The sequence below is a fragment of the Callithrix jacchus genome, chromosome 15, assembly GCF_049354715.1.
Source record: "Callithrix jacchus isolate 240 chromosome 15, calJac240_pri, whole genome shotgun sequence".
Taxonomy (NCBI): domain Eukaryota; kingdom Metazoa; phylum Chordata; class Mammalia; order Primates; family Cebidae; genus Callithrix; species Callithrix jacchus.
The window spans coordinates 36232293-36257580 of record NC_133516.1 but is presented as its reverse complement, the minus strand read 5'-3'; the positions used below and the strand labels follow the sequence as shown (position 1 = coordinate 36257580).

Below are 25288 nucleotides of genomic sequence, written 5' to 3'. Positions count from 1 at the left end.
TTGCACAAGACAGTATGAGACTTTCTCCTCTGAAATAACCTTCAGAGTCTGCAGATAACTCATTCATTCCTTCACTGCACAAACACTGACTGCCTACAGTGTGCCTGACTCACTGCCAGCTGGTGCTGGGCTGCTGGGAATAGTTTCACTGCAGCTGGGTCTCTGATCACTGTGCCTGAACTTGATTTTTACCATCTCCAGTCTGGGACAAACTGCTTCCTGAGGCTCCCTGCAGCTCCAGTTAAAAAAGACAACAAAAGGCTGGGTGATTGAACACATTATCGTGTCTTTCCGCTCTTACTGGAACACTGTATACATGGTTTTCCTGAATGTTTTTGTTTTTAACAAGTACTCTGAACAAGGCCCCCAAATCAGAAGATGGCTGTTTCTCACTCACTAGCAGTGAAGTATGTTTTTGAGAAGCACAGAGATGAGAGGGCAGTAAGTGAGAAAGATCCCTTCTATGACGAATGCTTCTCTCTGCCTGATGCCTGGCCATCTGTAGGCAAAACTGCAGGAGCCCAGAGACCCAAGACAGGAGCAGCACAGCACTGTCCCACACATCCTGTGGAGTCTGTTGTTTCAATGGGTTGCTGAACACGTAAACCAACATAACCTAACAAGGAACAGATGATGAGTTCTCTGTGAGGGAACTGCAGGCCTGACTAATCATTCAAGGCTTTAAACAGGAGAGAAACGTGCGTGAGTTACATTAAGCCTCAAAGAGCCTTTGACATGCTGGCCTGTTTAACTGGAGCTGCAATGAGTCAGAGGAAGCAATTTGTCCTGGGCCAGAGATGGCTTGGTAACGTGGGCATTTCTCGGATGAGCATGGGGTAATGGTAGTTCAGACAAGGGCTTAGTGCTGAAACTAGCTGTACTGAGTACTCCCCTCCATCTCAGCGAAGAAACAATGATCTCTCTACTCTTGCAATGACCCTCAACTCCTCTGGGTAGTGGAAAGCAAATCCAGAGTGATGAGCCACAGCAAGATCTTACAAGCTTGTAACAAACAACTTCCCAGTGAAAAATCCATCATCTGCATTTAGAGGCACTACTTAGACCTGCCTAAAGAGTGGCATGCTCTGGAATTCATCCAAAAAGATCTACCAAGCACCTCCAATGTGCCAGGCACTGTTGTGCGTGCTGGGGGCACACTGGAATATCTATTCTAGTTGGGGAAGACAGAACGTAAGCCATTCCCTAAGCACCTCTGATATAGTGACATGTGCTACAAAGAAAACAACATGCAACCACAGAGAAGCCCCAGCGGTTACTTCTACACAGACTTCAGTCCAGGATGCTGCTGGGGCCTGAAGAGTCAACCACGAGGAGAGCAGAAAAAGAAAGTAACGACCATTCATTTACCAAGGGCCAGCTATTTGCAAGATCCTGTACTCTATTGAGAGATGTGAATACCAAAAAGATTTCTAACCTAAGAAGCATATCATCTAGTTAAGGAGCTGGAGGAATGCCCACTCAAAATTCCAGTAGACAGGCTGGGTGTGGTGGCTCACACCTGTAATCCCAGCACTTTGGGAGGCTGAGGCAGGCAGATCCCCTAAGTCAGGAGTTCAAGACCAGCCTGGTTAACATGACGAAACCCTATCTCTACTAAAATATAAAAGTTATCCAGGCATGGTAGTACGTGCCTGTAATCCCTGGTTACTCGGGAGGCTGAGGCAGGAGAATCGCTTGAATCCAGGAGGTGGAGGTTGCAGTGAGTTGAAATCACACCACTGCACTCCAGCCTGGCGACAGAGTGAGACTCCAACTCAAAAAAAAAAAAAATCCGGTAGATAGAAGAACCTACAGGTGGTAAGAGACATATGGATAAAATCTGAGGGGACCTCAGAGAAGAACTTTCTCTGGGTGGGAAATAGGGTAAGGGTGCCTCTGGTGGATGGGGCCTTAGAGCCAACTCAAGGGATTAGGAGGATGTATATGTCTTGATATGGGGTTTTCATAAAATACCATATAGCACAAAGCATTGCCCTTGTACTGAGGTTGCCACACTGAAGAAAATTCATCAGTGAGCCAGACAAGATAAAGGAGAAAACACCTTCAGAGATCTGAGCCCCCTTAGAAGAATCCAGATTAGGACCTTTTAAAATGGAAGGGAGAAGACCCAGATGTAGTATCATGTGTGTATGCCGTTCATTCATCAAGCATTTGCTAAAGGCCTCTGTGTACCAGGTCTGGTGCAGGGCATGAAGGACCTGGAGATAAGACACAGAGAACCAAAGGCTACAGGATCAGGTAGGGTCTGAGTGAGGGAAATACAGATCCAAGGGCCAGTGCCAGAAGTCCAGGATTAGAGTGCCTTTTGGCAGGGAAAAGAGTAAACTAAGTCAGAGAGAAGTTACACAGCATGATTTAGCAGCTAGCCAATAGACACTTGATCCTCAAAGATGGACAGATCAGCAAAGTGAAATCAGCCCAAGGGAGCACAGGTCAGTCCACAAAGATGGCTCCCATAAGTCACGAAGGCTCTTAGGAAGTCACAGCTGGACGCCTAAGCTCCCAAGAATGATAACATAAAGAACCACCTGGCCTTGCTCTCAGCCGCCTCTCAGGAACTATACAGGAGACATGAGGACAAACTGAGCAACCTCTGGTACCAGTACATGTGCTATCTCATGCTCCTTTCCTGGGCTTGCTTCTCTTAGCCAGAACACATTCTGCAAAGCCTCTCTGGAATTCTACTTATAGGACGCTGTCCCCCCACCGCATGGAAGAAAAGCAGATATTGAGTTAATAAGGTAAAGGCATTCACCTCCCTGCCACAACTACTACCACCATCATCACCACAGAAAAATCCAGAGGAAGAAAAAGAAACGCACAAGGAAGGCAACAAGGAAGCAGGTCGGCTTGAAGGATACAGTTACCACAAATGAAGAGGATAATGAAGTAGATGCAGACGATCATTCCCGAAGAGGATGGGCCCCCATAAGCCATGATGCCGTCGTACATCACAGCGTTCCAGTCTTCGCCTGTCAGGATCTGAGAAGCCAAACTGGTATCAGCCAGCAGGTGGATTCACAAATTGCAGTCACTCTCTTAGAGCCCCTTGGTGGCTGCCTAGATCTGGTTTAAGCTGCCTTTCACAGTCCTGTTTGCACTGAACAAATCCATTTGTTATCCCACGAAATTTTTAAAACATTGTTTTTTAATTACACAAATAGGTGGTTAATTCTGCAAGTGAAAAAAACCAAACCTTATATTTAAGACTCACGTACTTTTTTTAGAGATGCTGTCTTACTCTTGTCGCCCAGGCTGGCATGCAGTGGCTTGATCTTGGCTCACTGCAACTTCAACCTCCCAGGTTCAAGTGATTCTCCTGCCTCTGCCTTTTGAGTAGCTGGGATTACAGGTGTCCGCCACCACACCCATCTAATTTTTATATTTTTAGTAGCGATAGGGTTTCACCATGTTGGCCAGGCTGGCCTTGAACTCCTGACCTCAAGTGTTTCGCCCACCTCAGACTCCCAAAATGCTGGGATAACAGGTGAGAGCCACTGCGCCCGACCAAGACTTATATGCTTTTTGATTACACCCAGCCCAGTTTTAGTCCCTTCCCCAGAAAGCATGCTCTTTCTATGTCTCTCTGAACCGTCACCTACAGGTTTAAACATGTTTATATACAAAGAAAACAAGCACTAGGTGTCTTCTCTGAGTTTTCAGACATAAAGGGTATCATGCTATGCAAAGTTTTCTGCAACTGGCTTGTTTTTTCATTCAACAACATACTCTGGAAACACTCTGAGTCAGAAAGCACATCTCATTCTTTTACCTGCTTCGTAGCATTCCACATAGCCCAACAACTGTGGAAATGGAGAATTACATCTATGAAATTACAGAAGCAGGAAATTCTAAATGTCTCATGTAAATTTACAAAACCACATCAAGAGTAGATACCACCAATGACCTGAAATTTAATCTTCTCTACTGATAATTAATAATTCAATCCATGATAAAATAGAATCAGATGAGTAAGAACATTAATGAAAAAATGCTATCTTTCAACGACAGGCAGAGCTCCTTTATCTTCAAGCTGGACTAGATATTTTTAAACTGTTATGGATCACAACCAAACAAAAATGGGCAAATGAATTGAAAAGATAATGTAATTCACAGAAAAGGCACTATTGATGGCTCTGAGTCACAGGGAAAGACATTCAACTTCACTCCTGATAAGAGGACTCTCTGTTAAAAGTACAGTGAGACACCTTTTTCACCTATCTGATGGGCATCCCAAAACGTGCTCCCTGCTGCAGGGAGAGGCAGTGAAGCAATGGGCAGTGTCTGCACTGTGGGAGGAGGATGAGCTAATTCAAAGGTAAAGAGATCACTTGGGCAAGGGTGGCAACGTTTAAAATGGACACACCCTCTAAAGCAGCAGTTCCACTTCTGGGAGTTTATCCCACAGATCGACGGTCAAAACATGTGTCCTCTGACGTGTGTTCAGTGTTACCTACTGGAGCCCTGTTTCTGTGGGCCAAGACTGAATAGAATTCAATGCTTGGCAGCAAGGGGACCCGTCACATGAACAATGGCACATCTGTACCACCACTCAGATGCAGCGTTTCAAAGGAGGGGCAGCCTTTTATGGACCAAGCAGGAAGGCTCTTGAGGACACTTGAAGTGATAAAAGCAAGATGCAAAACAGCACGTAGAGTGAACTCCTGTCTGTGGAAAGTCACCTATAGGTAGCTTAACTGAGTTGTAGCTATGAGAAAATGCAGCTTTAAGAATTCACAAGAAACTGTCTAATGGTGGTTACTTCCTAGAAGTGGAAATTCGTGGCTGGCTGGGAAAATATTCATTTGTAACATTAGAATTTTGTGCCATATGCATATGTTACGAAAAAAAAAAAAAAAGACACCAGTCTCTCTGAAAGAAAAAAATTTAAAAAAAGAATGACTAATTAGCAGCCAAAATTTAAGTATAATTCAAACAACAAAACTATGGCTTATAGCAGTAATTACATATACCTCAAAATGACCACGTGGGAAACAGTGTCCAGACCAATCCTTTTGGTTGCTGGATTTCTTCAGAAATGGGTGAGTGACTCATCCGCGGCAGGCAGCTAGGCATAGAAAGGGCTACCCCAGGACCCAGCTGTCTGCTGCCTTTCCTCTCTGGCAGGGCTTTGCAGCTCACATCACACAGGACAAGCAATGAGGACAGGTAGGTGTTTTAAACTTATCTATCAGACCCTGTCCAAGGAGGAGGGTTTTGAACACTCAGCTTAGAGTCAGGGGAGTGTGTGCTGCTCCTTGAGCAGCAGGGCCATCGGTGCCTCTCTGCAACCACCACTCCCTTCTCAGCCAGTGCCTGCAGCAGCCCACAGTACAGGCACCCTCAGACTCTGCATCCTCACTGAACCTCAGAAGGAGGACAGAAGCGGCCAACAGCTGTCACATTCCTCCAACTACACACCACAGCATGGAGGCATGAGAATTCACTTATTGGGTAATCTATTATAACTAGGATTATGAACTGGCCTGCCATCAAAAATTAGCAAAGAACAGGAGAATTTTAGAGTCTATTTCAAAGAAACCTCACAAAATCAATCAAAAAGTTTTCTGGGAGGAGTGTGTGTGTAAAAAAGGGTTTTTTGGTGTATTATTTTGTAATGTAGCTAGAAGACTTTTTTTTAAAAGAATATTAAGGGCTAAGGGCTGTGCACAGTGGCTCGAGCCTGTAATCCCAGCACTTTGGGAGGCTGAGGTGGGCGGTTCTTGAGGTCAGGAGATTGAAACCATTCTGGCTAACATGGTGAAACCCCGTCTCTACTTAAAAAAATATACAAAAAATTAGCTGGGTGTGGTGGCATGAGACTGTAATCCCAGCTACTTGGGAGGCAGAGGTGGGAGAATTGCTTGAAACTGGGAGGCAGAGGTTGCAGTGAGCTGAGATTGTGTCACCACTGTACCCCAGCCTAGGTGACAGAGTGAGACTCCGTCTCAAAAAACAGAACAAAACATTAAATCACATAACATAGATAGCTGGAGGATGATGCAGAACAAATAACTAACATGGCACAAAATTTACCAGTCTATCGTTAGGGCAGAGATGAACAAAAATGGAATCCTTTTGTCTTCCTGAGTGTTTGTGCACAAGAAGGCAGAGGAGTTTTAGCTGCTGCTCACAATGTGCTTTTCAGGACAAGGAGGGAAAACTCACCTGGAAGACTGTGAGAAGTGCTTGAGGGAAATTGTCAAAGGTACTCCGCTTGGTTTGCGTTTCATCAAAATTAAACTTGCCGCCAAATAGCTGCATCCCAAGCAAGGAAAAGATGATAATGAAGAGAAAAAGCAGAAGCAACAGCGAAGCGATGGACTTCATGGAGTTTAACAAGGATGCCACTAAGTTGCTCAGAGAAGTCCAGTGCCTATAAGTCAAGATGAGGGTGTGAGCTCAGAACACCCATGGGGACAGAGCAGAACAACGCCTGCCCGGGGACTGACTGGTCGCTGCTTCACGTTCATAAAACATTTCCAGTGGGGCCCACATTTCCTTACCTGGTCACTTTGAAGATTCTTAAGAGGCGCACACACCGAAACACAGAGATCCCCAAGGGAGACATGATCTCCAGTTCCACCAAGATGGTCTCAGTAATTCCACCACACACCACGAAGCAATCAAACCGGTTGAAAAGAGAGACGAAATATGCTTGGAGGCCCAAGCTGTACATTTTCACCAGCATCTCACAGGTGAACAGAGCCAAAAGGACTTTGTTGGCAATATCTGCAAAGACGAAGGGGCACCCATCCTCAGCGTCTCCTGCAAGGCAGACTACTCCTGCCCCTCATGCCTCCCTATCAGGCCCCATAGGAAATACACCAATACCTTGTCTCTCTCTTCACTACCTCACCCAGGACAGAAACGTGGCCTTCGCATGGATAGTCTCTCCATCAGGCTCTGGTCCTGCTTCTGCTACTAGCTAGGTGTGTGACTCTGGAGAAGTTACTTGATTTCTCCAGGTCTCAGTGTCACTGATGACAAAATGGGAAGGGGCAGCTCATCACATAATCTCTGATGCTTTCCAGCCCTAAAAGCCTACGATTCTGCCTTGACACCATCAGGTTATATATATTTTTTTATTCAGTCACATAAAGAACACCTGTCTGAATTTGTTTATGTCATCTTGATATCAGAAGCAGTCACCTATCAATGTCATTACTAACAGTAAAAAATACTACCAAGCAGGATGGAGAGGTAGAAGGAAACAGGTTTAACTGGATGTAAGGAAGGACTTTTCAAAGACTCGAAACTGACATACTCAGAATGGGCTGTCTCTGGGGATGAGAGTCTCACACTCGTGTGCTGGAGCATTCAAAGCAGGAGAACCAAAACCATTTGCCAGAAGTACTATAGGGGAAAGTGAGGCTTCCCAACCGGGGTGTGAGAAGGGATTATGAGGTCCCTTCAAACTCCAAGAATTCTTGGTCTTAGGTTGGCTCAGGGTTAGGACAATTAGACGCCTAGCATTAGGTGGCTCCAAAGTGCTTCATCATGCAGCACGGACAGCACCTTCACTCTGGTAGTTGCTGTGTCTGGATGGTGCTACCATCCAAGTCTGTCCTCACTAGAAATGTTCCAATACTTCATCATATGGCAATCAGATAAGACCAAATGGCAGTTGGACAGCCACAGAAATCCCTAGTTCAGAACAAAAAAGGAGTGGCCTCTGCTTGTACCTTGAATCTGTGTCAACCAATCTGGCTGATTGTAGTGCTCAGAGGAAATGGTTAAGGTGTTCAGAAACACCAGGACGATAACCAGCCAGTAAAACGTGACAGACTTCACGGCAGCCCTACATCTTCTGCGATTGAATCGGTTCCAGCGACGCCAGCGGCGGCTGAAAGATAAGCAAATGTTACTCCCTAGATGATAGATACAGCATCAGAGTAGCCAACATATATGATTGGGAAATAATTTGCCTTTCATTCTGGAGGTCCAGATTGGGGTGGGAGTGCAGGAAGGAAACATGAGAGCAAACGGCACAGAAATTAATAAACCTCATAATAAAAATTATGTTGGTCTTAAAATGCAACTTTTAAAAGTATAATCTTGACGTGATCATGCTATCAGTTTCCTTCCTTACAGCTTATAGATAATTCCAGAATCTGTCACATGCAGCCCTTAAGTGGGTTAGAAAATCTAGATATTCAGAGATTCATGTGCAGATGCAAAACTGCACTTGCACACACACGTGGTTCCTGTATCCACCACATGGGACGTGGATCTGCTCGTGCATCAGTGCGGAGAGCCGCTTCGCTTATATACACACCTCTTGCAGCACCTCAGTCACCATGCAGAATTTACCAGGCAGCAAAGTGCTACAAAGCTAGTTTTTTAAAGGGAATATTCTAATCCTTTCTTAAATCTCTGAGGTTCCTCCAGAGCCTGGCAGAGTTGTCAAAGCTGAGTAGGACATGAGACTTCATACTGAGTCATCAGGTGCCCTTTCTAACTAGTGATGCTCAAAATATACCTTCAGGAGAAGAGCCAATATTGAATCGTGTTTTCACAAAAATAAAATGAGCTGAGCCAAACAGACAAGTAGCATGTCCTCCACCTACCTTCAGTTCCTGTCTGTGATTAGAGGACATGTTCTCTCCCTTAGCCTGTCTGCTTCTGGAAAACCTTCCCTGCCACAAGGGGGTGATTTGGTAAAGAATGCCATGAGCAGCAGCTCAGCGACCCAGATCCCAGGAAAGGGCCAGCAGATTGGTGAAGTCAGTGGTCTCCAGGCTGCGCTGCCTCACTGACTACAATGGGGCCCTTCCTCTGGAGGCTAGAGTCAAGAGGAATCTCCAGGCTGCCCAAGCTGCAGCCTGGCTGACTCAGCTGTGTTGCTAGGCAGAAAAAAACAATCTGCAACCCAGAAAGTGAGCAGAGAGTTGTGCCAATTCTTTACCAAAACCTGGATCTCGCAAGGTGCATTTTATTACTGCTCTTGCTGTGCAGTTTCCAATGGAAAGAGCAGCTTCTAACATGTTGGGTAGCATGGAAAAACTCTACTAAGGACACTAAAGACTATCCCGCTCACAGCTGGGTTTCTCCTGGGATGCATTAACTCAGCACACGCAAACTAAGTGGCCTGAAAAAGACCCAGCCCTGGTGGGTCTGTTGTATGCTGTGGTGACAAGGCGCAAGGGTCTCTCAAACCCAGAAGCCTCACTGTCTCATCCCCTGGAATCCTGTAGCACTCCCCATCTTGCCCCTTGCCGGGCTCTTAGTGCCTAGTGGCCCGGCCTGTTCATGAGACCAGCATTACTGAGCACTGACTCTGTGCCAGGCACTGGGTGGATGAAAATGAAGAAGGCAAGGTTCCAGGGTCCCTGGTCCTGTAAAGCATACAGGGTTGTTGTAAATACTGACTGCAAATCCACACTAAGTGCTATTCTCAGGGTGCAGGGTACAGGAGCAAAGAGAAAGGAGCCACAAATACTCTTTGGAAGAGTCAGGGAAGGCTTCTCTGAAAAGTAGATATTTGGGCTGGATCTTGATCCATGAGTAAGAGTTACTCAGGGGGCAGAGGGAAGGGCACTCTACCCCAAGGAGACCACAGGGCCACAGGGACAAAGCAGGAAGAAACAGCGTGTGGCACTCTGAAACTAAGACAGCCCAGGTTAGCTACAACATAGGCATATGGGAGGAAGGTCAAGGGATGAGGCTGAGGGTAAGCAGAGCCAGGTGATGGGGGCATTATGCCCACCTTGGCAACAGGAAGCCGTAGAAGGCATTTTAATTGTTTGGCTTTGTTGGGTAGGGACAAGGTCTCACTATGTTACCCAGGCCCGTTATGAACTTCAGAGCTCAAGTGATCCTCCTGCTTGGCCTCCCAAAGTGCTGGGAGTACAGGTGTGAGCTACTATGCCTGGCCCTTTTGTTTCTAAAGTCAGATTCACTGAGATATAATTTACATATGGTAAAATTTACACTTTTTAGGTGTACACAATTGAGATGCAGAAAATTTCTATCATTCAAAGAAGTTCCCTCATGGCTCTCTGTAGTCAATCCACCAACCTCACCCCCCACCCCAGACAGGGACTGATCTGCCCTGTCCCTATTGTTTTATTTGGAATGTCATATAAGCAGAGTTGTACACTATGTAGCCTTTTGAGACTGGCTTCTTTCACTTAGCAAAAATGCTACCAAGATTCATCTGCATTGCTCCAAGTCTCAGCAGTTTTCTCCTTCTTGTTGCTAAGCAATATTCTATCATATGGGTGAACCAAAGCGTGTCTACCCATTCATACTTGATGGACGTTTGCGTTATTTCCAGCTTGGGGTAAGTACGAACAAAACCACTATACACATTCATGTTAAAACTTTGTATGCAGGTATATATCTTCATTTCTCTTATACTAACACCTCAGAAATGGGATGGCTGGGCCAAATATAAATACAGTAAATATATGTTTAAACTTTATGAGGAACTATCAACCTATGTTTTTAACGGCTATGTCATCTGACAAGTCCACCAGCATTATATGAAAGTTCCCACCAATCAGCATCCTTGGCATTGTCAGATATTTAAAGCTGAGCCACTCTAACGGGTGTGTAGTGGTAACTGTGATTTTACCGTGCATTTTTGTAACAATTGATGGTCATTTCATGTGCTTATTTGCCATCCACATCCTTTCTCTGGTGAAATGCCAATTAAAATGTTTTGCCCATTTTTAATTGGGTTTTTCTATTATTGGCACTCTTATTTATGTATTAATCTTTTTACAGATGGGATACCAGTCCTTTATCAAATGTGCTTTGCAAATATTTCTAAGTCTGAAGCTTTCTTTTTTATTTTCTTTTGAAGAACAGAAGTTTAATTTTAGTGAAGACCAATGTGTCTGTTTTCTTCTGTTACAGAAAGTATACTGGGTGTTGTATCTTAAGAAACCTTTTCCTAACTCAAGGTCACAAAGACTTCCTATGTTTCCTTCTAGAATGTTCATGATTTTGTATTTTATCTTTAGGTCTTTGTCTATTTTAAGTCAATGTTTATATACAGTAGGAAAATGTTTTTGTTGAAAAACAACACTCAGATGGAAAAGTACACAAATCATAGGTATATGGTTCAATGAGTAGTACCAGCTGAAAATGTAACCTGCATGCACATCAAGCAATGCTAGTACCTTGGGAGGCTTCTTCAACTCCCTTTCTCTGGGATGCTTCTGAGCAGCAGCTCTCTTAGGGAAATGACTCAGAGAACAAGGAGATTAATGGGGAGGCAAAAATCTTTACTGGGTCTTGTTGGTTTGTTTTGAGGGAGATCTTTAGCACCTATTACACTGTCCCCTAAGGCAGGCTCATAGGATTCAACTGACTGACTGCAATTCAGTATCAATGTTATAACCCATAGAGGAAAACTCAAGTCCAGAGCAATTCTATGTAAAACTCAGAATTGAGAACATACAAAGGCAACACACAGGCTAACAAAGAAAGAAAGAAAGAGAAGATACTGACCTGAGTTTGGATTTTGAGATGGCTTGACTGAAAGAAAGACAAAAAGTGTTAAGACTGGTTGTGATGGTTTGAGCACCTGCTCCCCATCACTGCAGCTGAGATATCATAAAAGCCATGCATACAGCCTGGACTTAGCACCCCTGGTTACCACAGCAGGATAGCAGGGGCAAGGCCAGAGCAGAAATCTGGGTGCTGCCAGGGCCACAGGAGCAGGCTGAGCCCCCTCAAGGCCCAGGTGGGAAGACTCAGCCAGATACCCTGTAGTCCCTGGCAGCAGGCAGTGATGCAGGGGCCAAAATGAAGGCAGCAGAGTGTCTCCTGCCACTCATCTTGACAGCAGCATTTGCTTCTACTACTGCACAAGGAATCCCAGCACTGCCATTCTCCTACTGGGTGATTATGGGAAAGCAGCGTATCTTCTTGGGCCTCAGCGTTCTCATCCATAAGATGGGGATGACAAACCCATTCTCTGTCTGCTTCATGGTGTCTCAGAGAGGGCAGAGCAAGAGAATGGAGGCAAAATCGCTTCACAAATGGCTGCATATTCTGCCCATAACACATCATTTTTATGAAACTCTGCCAAGAGAAAGATGGAGTTCTCTTAAAAATGACACCTGCACTTTACAGAGATAAAACCTGAAGGATATCAGCAAGAAGCAAACAAAACCAAGCCACACAGGGCTCCCCACGGCAGGCAGTGCCCAGCACATTCTGCACTGCTGGTCCCCCCAGATCCCTGCCAGCGACTGCAGCCCAAATCATCTACAGAAAAGCCAGTGAGTGTTAATGCAATGGCGCCTTCCATCATGAGGAGAGGCTGGTGCAGGGCTCCAGGGAAAAAGTGCCAGGCACGGAGAAGGCAGGGCCTCGTCATCCAACCACCAGGCCTGAGGTTAGGAAGGTGCCACGAGCAAAGGAAAACTTGAATATGTAGCACATTCTAGTCAGCAACTCTGCCACATAAGCTCTTCTTCAAAAGCACAAATGCCAAACCCAGGCTGGAAGGAGAATCAGGCCTTTACCCCCACCGCCGACACCCAGAGGGCCCCGCCTTGGTCGCGCCTCTCCGTCTCCACCAGCACCTAATGGACACAGCAGGTGGCCATGTTAACCACCACACTCTTCATGGGCTCTATGTACAGGAAGAGGCATGTGAAATGCCAGTGGAGGGGGTGGGAATGCCCTGGCACTGGAGGAAGCATGCTGCTGAGGGGTACGAGGAGGCTTCCTGCCTGCCACACCCAAGGTGATGGCCCCGGGACTCTGCTGCAGCCTGGACTGTCTTCCTTGCCACCTGCTTCTCTGAGACAACAGGAGGGGAGGGAGGGCGGGTGCTGCCCACACTCACCAGAGACTTCTACAGCAGCCTCGCGTCTCGGCTTCGCCGCTTACGTTCTCTGTGTTCACAGACTCAGTCTCGCTGGTGGGCATGCTAGCTGTGGGGGGAAGATGGGCTTCAGAGAGCATACAGGGCATGCTGCACACCAGGGAGCAGGCCAGGCGGGAGCCTCTGCCACCAGACAGACCTCAGGAACCTGGGAGGAGGGCAACTAGGGCCTTCAGGGGCTCAGCTGGGTTATGGGAATGCCAGGGAGCCAGGCATCTCCACCGCACGTGAGCTTCTGCACCTATGGCCTGTAGGGAAAGCACAGAGTCCCCCTCCAGGAGGAAATTCTATCCACTCCGACATTTCCCGAGAAAGGAAGCCAAGGGATCAAAGTGAATCCTGTGGCTGGGTCTGGCACCAGTTTATCCTCCTCATCTCTGGGATCACACTGAGAAGCCACCAAAATGTACTTTACGGGTACATCTTTGCTTGCCCCAAAAGGTGCACAAAGAATATCTGTGAGTAACCCTAACATTTCATGAGTCAATCATCTTAAATATGCTGAAGGAGAAGAGCTATTGTGAATGGGGTAGGCAGTGTATGAAGGTACCATGCACAACATTTTTTAAAGAACTCTATTTTTTGCTATCGTAACTGATGCTGAAGTTCTGCTGAGCTTGTGAAGCTAATACACAGAAAGTGCTTACCCAGTAAGCTGGCACTAGAGTGCCAAGGAACTACATAGTCTTACTGGTGGGAGAAGGTTTTTGTCAACCTGTGACCCGAGAGCAAGGTTGACTCTGGTCCCATTGTGACTGGGGTCTCTGGGCCCGACCCACTTCTCCATGGCAGAATCATGAGTGGAAGTAGAGAAAACGTAAAAACGCACCCACTAGCGTGTGGAGGTCCAGGGGCCACCGAGGGCCACCATCTGGTGCATGAGTGTCTTTTATCATCCACTTAATTCAACCCCATAAACACCATGAACACATGCTGGAGAGGGTGGGGGCACAAAGAGGGCACACAGCACTGCCCACCTGGGGCAGGGGTGAGGGGCAGGCAGCCTCCACCTCACTTCCGTCAGCTGTGAAGAGAGCTACCTCAGGGGTCCGTGAAGGACGTTTCGGAGTGAAGAATGACTAATTCTTCTTGAGGGCAGAGGTAAGAGAGGAAGCAATCGAAGAGAATGCAAGCACACTTCCTGTTTCCTGAGGCATGGCTCTGAACCCTAGCAACTGTTTTTATGGACCTTACGGCATCACCAGTAAAGCTTGGCCCATGGGCTGTGCCCACATGGGTCCCCTTAGCAAGGACGGCTCAAGTTTTATCTGCAAATACAGGAAGTGGGCAGGAAGCGTGATGGTGAAGATCCCGAGGCCCAGCCCAGGCTGGGGGGAAAGGAGCTGGATTAGGCAGTTCTGCACAGGGGGCTGTGTCCTGCCTGCCTTGCTCATGCCAGACTCCATGAAGGTAATGGCAGGGATAGAGGTGGAACGTCTGTCCTCAAAAAACTTACTTCTAAGTTTTTTGAGGATACCAGAGAAGATCCCTGATCTGTTCCTCTTGTAAGTACCCAAGGAACTGAGCCTGCCTGCGCAGGAGCCTCCGCAGCCATGCCCAGGAACGCTGAGGCAAAGGTGTCAAAAGCAAAGACCAAGTGAGTAAATCACAGACTCTCATTACATTGCCAGTACTCTCACAGAATAATTTTCTTTTTTCCTAAGTCAAAAGAAACCAATTGCAAACCTTGATTTACTTTTTCATTATTTCATGCAAGAGCAAACAAAAACTGGACAACAACAACAAAAAAACCTGAATCTAATCATAGAAAACCCTTAAAAAAAAAACCTCCACTAACACACACAGACACACAAGAAGCTATTCATGCAATTCTCCTCAACTGTTCCTCACTCTGATTCAGCAGAAAGACAAGGAGATTGTAAAGTCCACCAAAGAAAGTCACAGTGGGACCCTTTTCACATCGGACCATGAGTCGGCGCTGTGCAGCGTCTTCCTTGGTGGTTACTGCAGCGACCGATGGGACCAGGAGCGGAGGGCAGTATGACGCGGGCAACCCACAGGCTGGTTCTGTCTTCTGAGCCTCCTGGGCAATGGGCCACCTCTCTCGAGCCTTCACTTTCCTGTCTTTTCAATGGTGGTGTGAACTCCACGATCTTGAGGATCGTTTCCTTCTTTAACAGTTTGCTGTCTCATAGGTGTACTATTAATCATGTTGGAACATCAGTCATTATTTCCAAAAGAACAAGCTTCTGAACAGACTAAGTCTTTGGGGTTTTCTAATCTCTGCAGTCATGTCTCATGCAGATATTGGCACAGTTGCCCCATTTTAATCCTAAAGCTTCATTTTAGAAGCAATCTGATTGAAACAGATAAGTTACATATTTCCTATGGGAATGGGGTCATCAGTTTAGCATTTCTGGCTCTATGTCAACTATTAGTGTATGAAATGCTCTAGTTGCTTCCTAGACTAACCGTGGGGCAAAACAGGAAACAAAACTGAACTCCCCAGAAGGCAAGAAAAAGGGGAAGATAGTCTCACAGCAATGTGCCAGGGCTCCACTGAGGGTGAGGCAGGGTTCTCCTGCTCTCTGAGCTGACTCCGTCCTTCAACTGGGTTGGGATGATGGCTGAGAGCAGTTGCACAGGTTCTAAGTTTCACCCCACGTTTGTGACCTGACTTCCGTACACCTCTCCATTTCCTCATCTGTAAAAGGTAAGAATGACATGAGGCATGCAGAGTGCTGCATCCAGTCCCCAGGGCTGGATGATCCATGAGGCCCACACATGTTAACTCCATCACCTCAGAAAAGCTCTGGAGCTCCCCAGAAGCAAAGTGACCAAGCCAGAGTCACTTTGCCCTGGCCACTTTCATCATTGCAATGACGCATCTAGCGTGAGCAATCTTCCACACCTCCGAATCAGCTTTGGCCATCACTGTTGGTTTATATCTTCTCTGTCTTAAACTGAGTTATCGTCTGACTTTGCCATTGGAGGCTCAGCAACTTCTCCTGTCATCACTGTTTGACGCGTGAAGAGCCACAGGCACATAAGAAATAAATGTATCCCAGAAAGATGCCACCAGGGCTGAGGAGGAGTGGAGGCAGATGGAAAAGGAAGAGGACAGTGCCTATGCTAGAAATTGGAGACCTCATTTTGTCCTGGAAACAGACCTTGACCCAGCCCCTAAATCTGGGTGGAGAGAACACGCTCTGCCAGGGCACTGGCAGCCTATCTTCTCCAGCCACTTACTGCCTATTGCAGACAGAGAGCATTCCCTTTTTCAAAAGTATTTGAAAAGATCAGCCTCAGTGGGTATAACAAAGACCTCATTTATTAAAACATTTTACCCTTCATTTCCACTAGGCATTCTTTTTATAATGTTAATAAATTGATATGACTTTCCCTTCCTTTAGCCCCAATAGGATCTCATCTATGTTTTTAAAAATAAGGACAGAAGAATCATAGAACGTTAGAACCAGAAGGGGCTTCTGAGAGTACATGAGCGAACTCGGATTTCTCAGAGGAGAGAACAGGCCAACTTGCCTTGGAGCGTACAGCTAAGACTGAGAACTCTCTCCTGACTTCCACTCACCATCAAGTATGTACTGTGGTTTCAGTACAAACTGAAATATACTGGTATACATTTTGGTGTTATATACTTAAAAATCCACAAATCAAAAAGTTCCAAAGAGCCAAACAAGTCTATTATCTACCAGTGCTGGTTTACTATTCTGATGACCTTTATTAACCCTCAAAATGCGACATACAACCAAATTACTTCCAGGATATCAGCCCAGTGACCCAGGACAGTATGAAAATCAAGCTGCACTGGTGACGACTGGGCTTTTATAAAAATCTAAACACAAAGAGTCATAAAAACTCATGTAGGTAAAGTCATGGGCGAATCACTGGACTATGTGGGCTTCTTCCAGCTGGCTTCCATGGCCCTGCGGTTGGCCCATTTAGGTGATGGCCTTGTCCCCTTCAGCAGGGACTCTTGATTGCTGACAAAGGGCGAGGCCTTCTCAGGGGCACAGGCAGACCCCTCAGACCTCCCTACATCGCCGACAAGTGCCAGTCCCCTACTTAGAAATAAGCGCCGGGGGCCCTCTACACACAGATAAGCTGTGAAGCCTCTTCCCCGACATATGCCAGGAAACTGCAATGTTAGAGCTTTGTTAGAGAAGTTTACTTTTAATATAAATGTAAAAACTATTTCAGTGAATCTGGGAAAAGCCAAGCATTAGGAAAGCCTGTGACCTGTGATGGGATGCTGGCACTGCAATTTGCCTGCTGAAAATCCGGGGAAGCTCAAGACCTACATTTTACAATCTATTCCAGGTATTGGGGTCTCTGGGAAGTGCTCCAGGGCAGATCCTTAGGCTTAGAGTGTGGTGCATTGAGATGTGGCGCTGGGTGCCACTGGGGGTGAGGGGATGGTGGCAGGCAGCAACCCTGCACATCTCAGACTTAAGTTTCCAAGGCCTTTGCAGCATGGGCAACTGGGCCAGGCCCCTACTCGGAGCACTGTCTGTGGATGTGGGTCATGGGGCTTCTCTTTAAGATCTTGTACTGGGCCTGGATGCCATCATGTGCAATGCCACACACACAGTAAATGAGGGAAATACGCTGCTTCTCAGGCCAGCACAACTAGCATTTTCACCAAGGTATAGAAATGTATCCATCTACTCTCATGTTGAAGGACAACATTAATCTCAACCAAATGTGTCGGGCTTGTGAATCTGGAGGCAAATCTCATACACACACACACACACACACACACACACACACAGAGTGAATGAGTCTATGTGTGGGTCTAAGCAGGCAGCCTCAAAATTATGTTCACCATTAACAGGTGTAGCAAAATCTCAGACCGACCTTCAGTGACGGAGGCTGATGAGGTCAAAAACGATGGAAGAAATGCTAGGAAAGTCTGGTTCTTATCATCAGGTGACAAGGGGACAAGCGCCTCTTTTTCCCTGCACTTGGTTACCCCATCTGTAAGATGAGCTGTAGGACAGTATCATCTCTAAGATCCGTTTACTTCTGACCTGCTATAACTGCAGGAAGGCAGAAACGCCCACATGCTGACTGGTTTTACTACCAGCAACCGGGGGTTTCCCTTCCACTTCCCCAGCTCTGCAAGGAGGGAAGGGCACAAGAAGTACTGTGAGCCCCTGGCCACCACCATCAGGAGGGGAGCCAGGGGTCCAGCCAGGGTCCTGCCTGGGAGAACTGAGTCCAAATTCCTGGCATGCAGAATGTCCCAGCGAATGGGGCGCAGCACAGGAAGCAGTAGCTCCCCAAGGGCCTCAGGGCATTACAGTAGAGCCCTAGTCCTCCAGTCACAGCCCCCCAAAGGGAAGGCTTGCCACACATCAACCTGAGCCCAGAGCCCCCCAGTCTCCTTCTAGACCCTGCCCCATTGCCAGCCTCATTCACAGATGTCTTACCCCTCTGTTCTCCACACGACAGGCTTTCTTGCACATTCAGACATTTCTTTTAGCATTTCCTTCCACCTCCAAGCAGCCTAAAGCTTCTCACTCTTTTGAAAGGAAGGGGTAGGGGCTGAGGCTGAACGACTGAGAAGCAGCTGAGTTGTGGCTGCCGTCCTAGGGGACAGGGTACCTGACACCCAGATCTCATGTTTTCATCTTATTTTCATGACAAACATAAGCAGTACCATGATGTACAGGCCTGCCAAATCCAAAAGAAGCCCACACACCCCCTGGAGGCACATGCACATGCTAGTAGTGACACATTAGGCCAACCCAGGGTAACAGCCTCTCACTGCTGTAAAGGAGCCAGGCTCTTCGTGGAGAATGTGGGTCAAGGCCAGACCAAGGTTTCCACATGTCAAGCAAGAATTATGCCCAGACAATTAACTATCTCTGCGTGTCCAGGGACAGGGGCAGCCCAGCATCCACCCGAGGGCTCCTGCCCCACCTGGCACCAGCAGGGTCAGGGGTCCTTCCTGAGTCCCCAGGTATTTCAGTCAATAAAAAACCATTCCCACTCAAAATAAAGTACCTTAAATATGTCAGCCTGCTTCCTCTCCCTGCAGATCTCAGAAAGACAATGGAGAAGTCATGAGAATCTTAGAGAATCACAAGGCCCAAGCCTGCATTCAGGAAGGGAGACCTATGGTGGGGTGTTTTCTGTTTTGGGGACAATCATTCATCTCCTTTTGGTAACCCCTCCAGAGCTATATCTCTACGTCAGTCTTTAAAGACTTTTTTTTCTTATGTCCATGACACTATTTCCTGCTTAGCTGAAGGCCATTCTTCTTGCTAACACTTTCAGGCACTGCATCAAGCCCAGGCTCCTGTTCATAAACCTTCTGTGAACACTACAGCTAAAAAAGGCAGCTCCAACTCTGCCCCTAACTAACTGTCCAATCTCAGGCAAGTTCCGCCTCCTCTTCCACCTCCTCTGGGGGCCACAACATGCTGAATGACAAGGGCTTATATCTAATTGTCTCTTAATCCCTTTTCACTTTTAGGCCTTCTGATGAGACCTAGACTCTAACATAACCCCTTTCAGATATCCATGGGTTGTTCCCTTCTATGTCCCATAACCACTGAGCTCAGCATTCCCACGGGGGTAGAAGCCACTTCAAAGAAATCAGTACTGTGTGTTCCCTCTGTTCCCTTAGTGGCTGACTTCACGTCCCTGCAGTCTGAATCTTCAACAGACATCCACCATTCTCAGGTGACCAGGGCTGATCCTGGTGTGGAGATAGGTTGACTGTGCTGCTGTCGAACCACTGCCATGACTTGGGCAGAGCAAGGCAGCGAGCCAGCTGCTCACCTAACTGCCTGCCTGGGGATGGGCCTGACAGCTACTCCAGGGATTCTGAGGAAGAGCATGTTTAGCATGATTGTAGGACATAGCTGGAAATGTCACTTTCCCACTGGAGCCCACTCTCAATTTCAAGGGCAAGTGACCCCAAATCTTTGCATCCCTGAAGCCTATCTTTATTTATTTTTATTTTTTAAGAGACAGAGATCTCACTCTGTTACCCAGGCTGGAGTGGAATGGTACAATATAACTGACTGTAGCCTCGAACTCCTGGACTTATACAATCCTCCTGCCTCAGCCTCCCGAGTAGCTGGGGACTGTAGGTATGCACCACCACACTTGATTTTTTTTTTTTTTTAACAACTTTTTTTTTTTAGAGAAAGGGTCTCAGTTTGTTGCCCAGGCTAGTCTCAAACTTCTGGCTCCAAGTGATCTTCCCGCCTCGGCCTCCCAAAGTGCTGAAATTACAGGTGTGAGCCACCACATCCAGCTAATTTCATTCTTAAAGCTGCCACTACCAGCGTTGGCCCAGTCCTGGGCTATGTAGCCAGAGACTAGGAGACAGAGAAGCAAAGTGAAACATGTAGTCTGGAGGAAACAAATAAATAACATTATTGGAATTTCTAAACAGATTAAATTTAAAAACATCATTTGGGGAAAAGTATTTTAAAAGTCTATCTTCCAGTCCAAGAATATTCATGCTGAATCAAGTAAATTTTTTGAGTTGGTTCAGCTGCTTCTTTATAAGGTACAGTTCAAACAAAAAAGAAAACTGCAATGCTTTCTTGGTAAGGGCACATACTTTGGAAAAAGACAAGAAGAAAGCAACATCACCAAGTTGCAAAGAAATCACGCAATTAAAATATAGGCATCTTCTGAACACACCACACGGCACATGCATTTCACACAATGCCTATGTGCAAGGAAAAGGTATCAGAGAGGTGGAAAGAAAAGGTTCAGTGTCAGTCATTTACCATGATCTTTAGCCCTGCGTTGGCGACAACAGCAAAACTTCTTTTTCTTCTTATCCTCTTTAAGCAAGTCAGCCACTGTGACCCCTTCAGATTGAACACAGGCAATTTCATTATGAAGCAGCAGAGGGCAGCAACAGCAGCCAAACCAGGGTCCAGCGTGGCCAACCCCACCAGCCAGGCGGCCTCACGCAATGGACACCCGCCTGACCCAGTCCTCCTCCTGCTAGGAATCCAGCTCAGGATCGCAACAGTGGAGAGGAAGTGCCCTTTCCACCGTTATTACACAAAACACCTGTCTTCAAGAACCTGTCCTAAATCAACCAGCCAGCTAACCCATGCTAGATAAAGGTTTTGAGTGTTTGGCTTCCCATCTAAGAAGGGTGTTAAGGAAAGGGCACTTTAGGGGGAGTCAGGAACCCTGGGTACTGACTGGCTGTGTGTTTCCAAACACATTCCCATATGGGGAGGGACAGGTGGGAGTTCAAAAGGTGGGCTCTGGACTCTGATAGGCCAGGTCTAATCCCAGCCCTGCCACTTCCAGGTGGGATGACTGTGGACAGGTTACCTGATACTGCAAAGCCTTAGTTTCCCCCTCACCTATAAGACATCAAGAATAGTTGGACCTGTACTGCGTAAGGCTGTTGTAAGAGGCGAATGGTAGAGACAGTAATAAATGCAACGTGCTCAGCTTTGGCAAGGCATGATCAGCCACCACTACTGTTCTCACTACAACTCTCCCATGATCACCAGGCCACAAGAAAAATGACTCTAGAATCTCTAACCCCTTGCAGCCCCGTGATTCCATGATCACTCCAAGCTGGCTGGTCTTTAGAGTAGTGATCCCATGCTCTAGGGAAGGGTTGTGTGAGGGCGGGTGGGGCAGCAGCAGGAATGCTGAGTAGGCAAGGGTATGGGGGCACAGACACCTGTACACACTGTGGGTGGGCAGAATACTCACGTTCCTAAATGTGCATCCTTTCTTGTATCCTCTACAAAAATGTAAACACGAGCATGTAGACATGGGGGCATGCATTTGTAGAGGTTAATGGTTAGCATGCAGACTGTGGCAGAGCTTGGGTTCAAATCTCAGCTTTGCCACGTAGGTCGCATGGCCTTGCGAAGATACTGAACTGCTTTGTGCTTTAGTTTCCCCACCTGTCACATTCCTGTCTCACAGAGTTGTGTGAAAAAGAATGAATGTATCACTCACAGCCCTTGGAACAGTGTCTCACACACAGAAAGCACCTGCCAAATGCTAGTTATTATGACTCTATGTTATTTCATTCAAGAAGGGACAGATCCTATGCTGGGTGAAGCCACACAACATAGGGCAGAAACAGACCCTATTCCTGCTGCCCCATGGAGCTCAGGGTCTTGCAGTGGACAGACCTCTCTGAAGTAGAGATCCACGTGCTGTAGAGTGTACAGCCCGTTGCAGCAGTTTTTATAATGGGAATTTATTGAAAAGAGCCAACATTTGGCTTTAAAAACATGGGAAATGTCTCTGGTACACAGTTCAGTGAAAAATACCTGTGCTGGGCATCTTAGGGTGGAAGCTATCTGCGTGCTGTCTGTGCCATGTATCATGCGCAGTGAGGTGTGGGAGTAGAGGCCCCAAACTGCTAAGGCTGCCTCCCTTTTAAGGAGAAGGAAAAGAGAATTTTCTCTACTTTATGTACTTTGAAATTACATGAATTCTTTATGTAGGCAAATATTACTTCCATCATTAAAATGTATTAAAAACAAATAAAACAACTCTGATTTGAGACTGCAAACCTGGCTGGAGTACCCACTCCTCATCTCCACTGTGGGGCAACAGTCCCTGAGTCCAGCTCCCATCAGCTCTTAGGAGGCTGAAGGTGATGGCCAGACATGCAGGCACCTTTAGAAATTACTACTGCTTTCTATCACCCTGTGGAGAGAGTCTGCCTGGCCAGACAACTACTCCCAGTGCCACCCCAGTGGAGAGAGTGTGTAGCCGCTGACCCTGGGGCCAGACCCTGAGTCAGCCTCCCACTTCCAGTGAAAGCACTGCCAGCTGCCTCTCCAGTGAGGGCGCTTGAGCTGGATGCATATTTACCGTATGCTACTCTAACTGCTGCTGTTTGCTTTACAGCTTTTAGTTGAATATTTTCCATTTTGCACTTGCACCTTGAGGTAGTTCAATGGTGATGAAAGCAGTTTTATAAATCAAAATTTCAAAACCACAGTCTTTCAAAACAGGACCAGCAAATTACTATGCCTTATGCTTGCAAACAGCTATGCCATACTGGTTTTCTGTCCACCCCCAAAGCAAACATTGCAGTAAGAGGCACCTAGGTGGCACGTGCAAAAGGGAAGCAGCTAGGGCAACCTGCTCCGCCAAGCCCTGGGGTGGGTGAGTCCCCGGGGAGGCAGGCAGGGCCAGTGCCCACACTCTCCAGGACCACTGAGGAAGCAGAAGACAGAGGGGCTGTCCTTGTGGTCGGAGACGAAGCTTGAGGTATGCCCCTCCCTTTCTTTGGGCATCAAATATCTTTACTTAGAGGAATTATTAATCATTAATAGTTCCCACGATAAAACTGCCCTGCTTTTCTGGCCAGAATTTTAGAATGAGTGCCCTTTAAAATGATTTCATTATTTTTAATGCTTTTTTTTTTTTTTAAAGACTAATCACTGACAATGAGGAGAGTTTAAAATAGAATTTTAGGCTTCCAGATTTTAATGGTCCTAGCAAAACTCCATTGTTAACTCAGAAGCAGCTGCATACGTCTAAAAAAATCACTTTGAGATTTGGCAGGGTTTCTTAAGAAACTTGAAGCTCAGCAAAAAGTTAAATAAATTATCCTTGAAATTTTACCAAATGCTCAGGAACTCACTTCAAAGGGAATTTTGTCCATTCAGTTAATTGTGTAACACCAACTTTCCAATAGCAAATTTATGAAATTGGCATTTTAAATATTCTATGAATGCACAAAGCTGGAGCTACCTGTCACCAGTCACTAGGCAGCTCAGTTTACGTCTCCTTTTCTTAAAGTGAATGCCTGGAACAGTGTGATATTCAGCCACTGATAGCATCCTGGACTCAGGAGATCCTAACCCTAGCTTCATGTTAGAATCCCCAGGGAATTTTAATGAAAAAGAGCCACCCCTGGCTCCCACCCTAAAATTAATCAAGAGTCTTAGAGGGTGGAGTATGGCATCAAGAAGCATCCAAGCTCCCCAGGTGATTATAATGTAGAGCCAGCGCTGGGCATCACAGATGAAGGCAGTGACATTTAGCAGATCAGAGAGAAAAGATAATGTGAGCGCATCTCCAAGTACTTGATTTGACATCTGTTCTCTGACAGCAAGCACCGCCAAACTAGAAATGGACTTCAAGAGCCAGAAAGCTGTGCTGCCCTATCTCGAAAGTGACCTAGTTAACAGATTTGTTTTCCATCAATGCTTCAGAACTTTATAGTTTCTGGACAGAAGAGAACAGGGCAATGGTCCTAAGAGGGAGGCCCCACTCAGGCTGGTTAGAGGTCTAGTAGACCTTAGGAAAGTCTAATACTGCATGTTCTCACTGATAAGCAGAAGTTAAATAATGTGTACACATGGATGTAGGTGTGGATGGAATAACAGGCACTGAAGACACAGAAGGGTGGGAGGGTGGACGAGGGGTGCAGGATGAGAAATTACTTACTGGGTACAATGTGCGCTCTTCGGGTGATGGTTACGCTCAAAGCCCAGGCTTTACCGCTATGTAATACATCCATGTCACAGAACTGTACTTGTACCCCTAAATTTAAACCCCAAAAACTCTGTTGAGGTCAAGTTTTATCAGCATCTGATGAAGACAACAGCAGCAAGTACTACAACTATGACAATTTCTGCGAGTCACGGAACATTCAGTTGTCACAACAGCCTCACGGAAAGACGCATCTTTATCCTCTTCTTGTAGACAAGGAAAATGGGGCTTAGAGAGGTTGAGCGATTTGCCTAACACTGAAGTACAAATTCCAAGTCACAAAACTCAACTGTAGCCACATCCAGAGAAGGGGCCTCATGACACCCTCCAGCCTAATCCTTTGCCTCCCGTGAGCTCATAGGCATCTGCTGTTATTAATGACTTCCTACTCCCACCTCTGCTCATCTAGGCTAAGGCTCCGCTATCAGGAAGTGCTTCTTCTCACAATGTCACTTCAATCCTCAAGGTCTGGGAGGAAACTGCTCAACTCACGCCCAGGACCCAGTTGAAAAGGCTATCAGTTGAATCAGCATCCTTAGCCACTATGGACCAAGTCAGGAGCCCGGGCCCTGCACCGTCCTCCTCCCCAGAGGTAATACAGGAGCAGGGGTGGAGGGAAAGGCAGGCGGGGTGATCTCACATCCCCAGGGAGGATGCCAACACCACAACACTGACACCACCCACACTTCTACCGCCTGCTAAGCAGACGCACAAAGACGGCCCCAAGCCTGGCATGTGCACGTGGTGAATCCAGGACTGATTATTTGGTGAGGAGAACCTTTGGGCCTCACTGAAACCCTCTCCTCATGTGGTTTTCTGACTGTGACAGGAAGAAAATGGCTGGCAGCCATGGGAGGCCCCAGGGAAACCTCAACAGCACTGGCTTCTCCAGAGGGTCTGGGCTGCTGAGGTCTATGATCGGAGAGGTTCCCTCCTCCTCAGAGGAGGAGATTTGGGGCTCTCAAGTCAGTG

General features: G+C 46.7%; 1 protein-coding gene across 49 annotated transcripts in view; it reads right to left on the bottom strand.

Annotated features, from left to right (window-relative positions):
* Window positions 1-25288, bottom strand: part of CACNA1D (calcium voltage-gated channel subunit alpha1 D) — a 322332-nt gene that overhangs the window by 82994 nt on the left and 214050 nt on the right. For 26 of the 49 annotated variants that reach the window (XR_013527364.1, XM_078351159.1, XM_078351167.1 and 23 more), the window contains 7 exons: window positions 12830-12917; window positions 12504-12563; window positions 11482-11508; window positions 7707-7867; window positions 6528-6753; window positions 6190-6397; window positions 2883-3003 (listed from right to left, as the gene is read on the bottom strand). Coding sequence is in view for 48 of the 49 variants with exons in the window: in XM_078351159.1 (XP_078207285.1) it covers window positions 2883-3003; window positions 6190-6397; window positions 6528-6753; window positions 7707-7867; window positions 11482-11508; window positions 12504-12563; window positions 12830-12917 (891 nt within the window). In the remaining variant the exon portion in view is untranslated. The remainder of the gene's footprint in view (window positions 1-2882; window positions 3004-6189; window positions 6398-6527; window positions 6754-7706; window positions 7868-11481; window positions 11509-12503; window positions 12564-12829; window positions 12918-25288) is intronic. The other 23 variants (XM_078351161.1, XM_078351176.1, XM_078351180.1 and 20 more) reach the window with 1 other exon arrangement.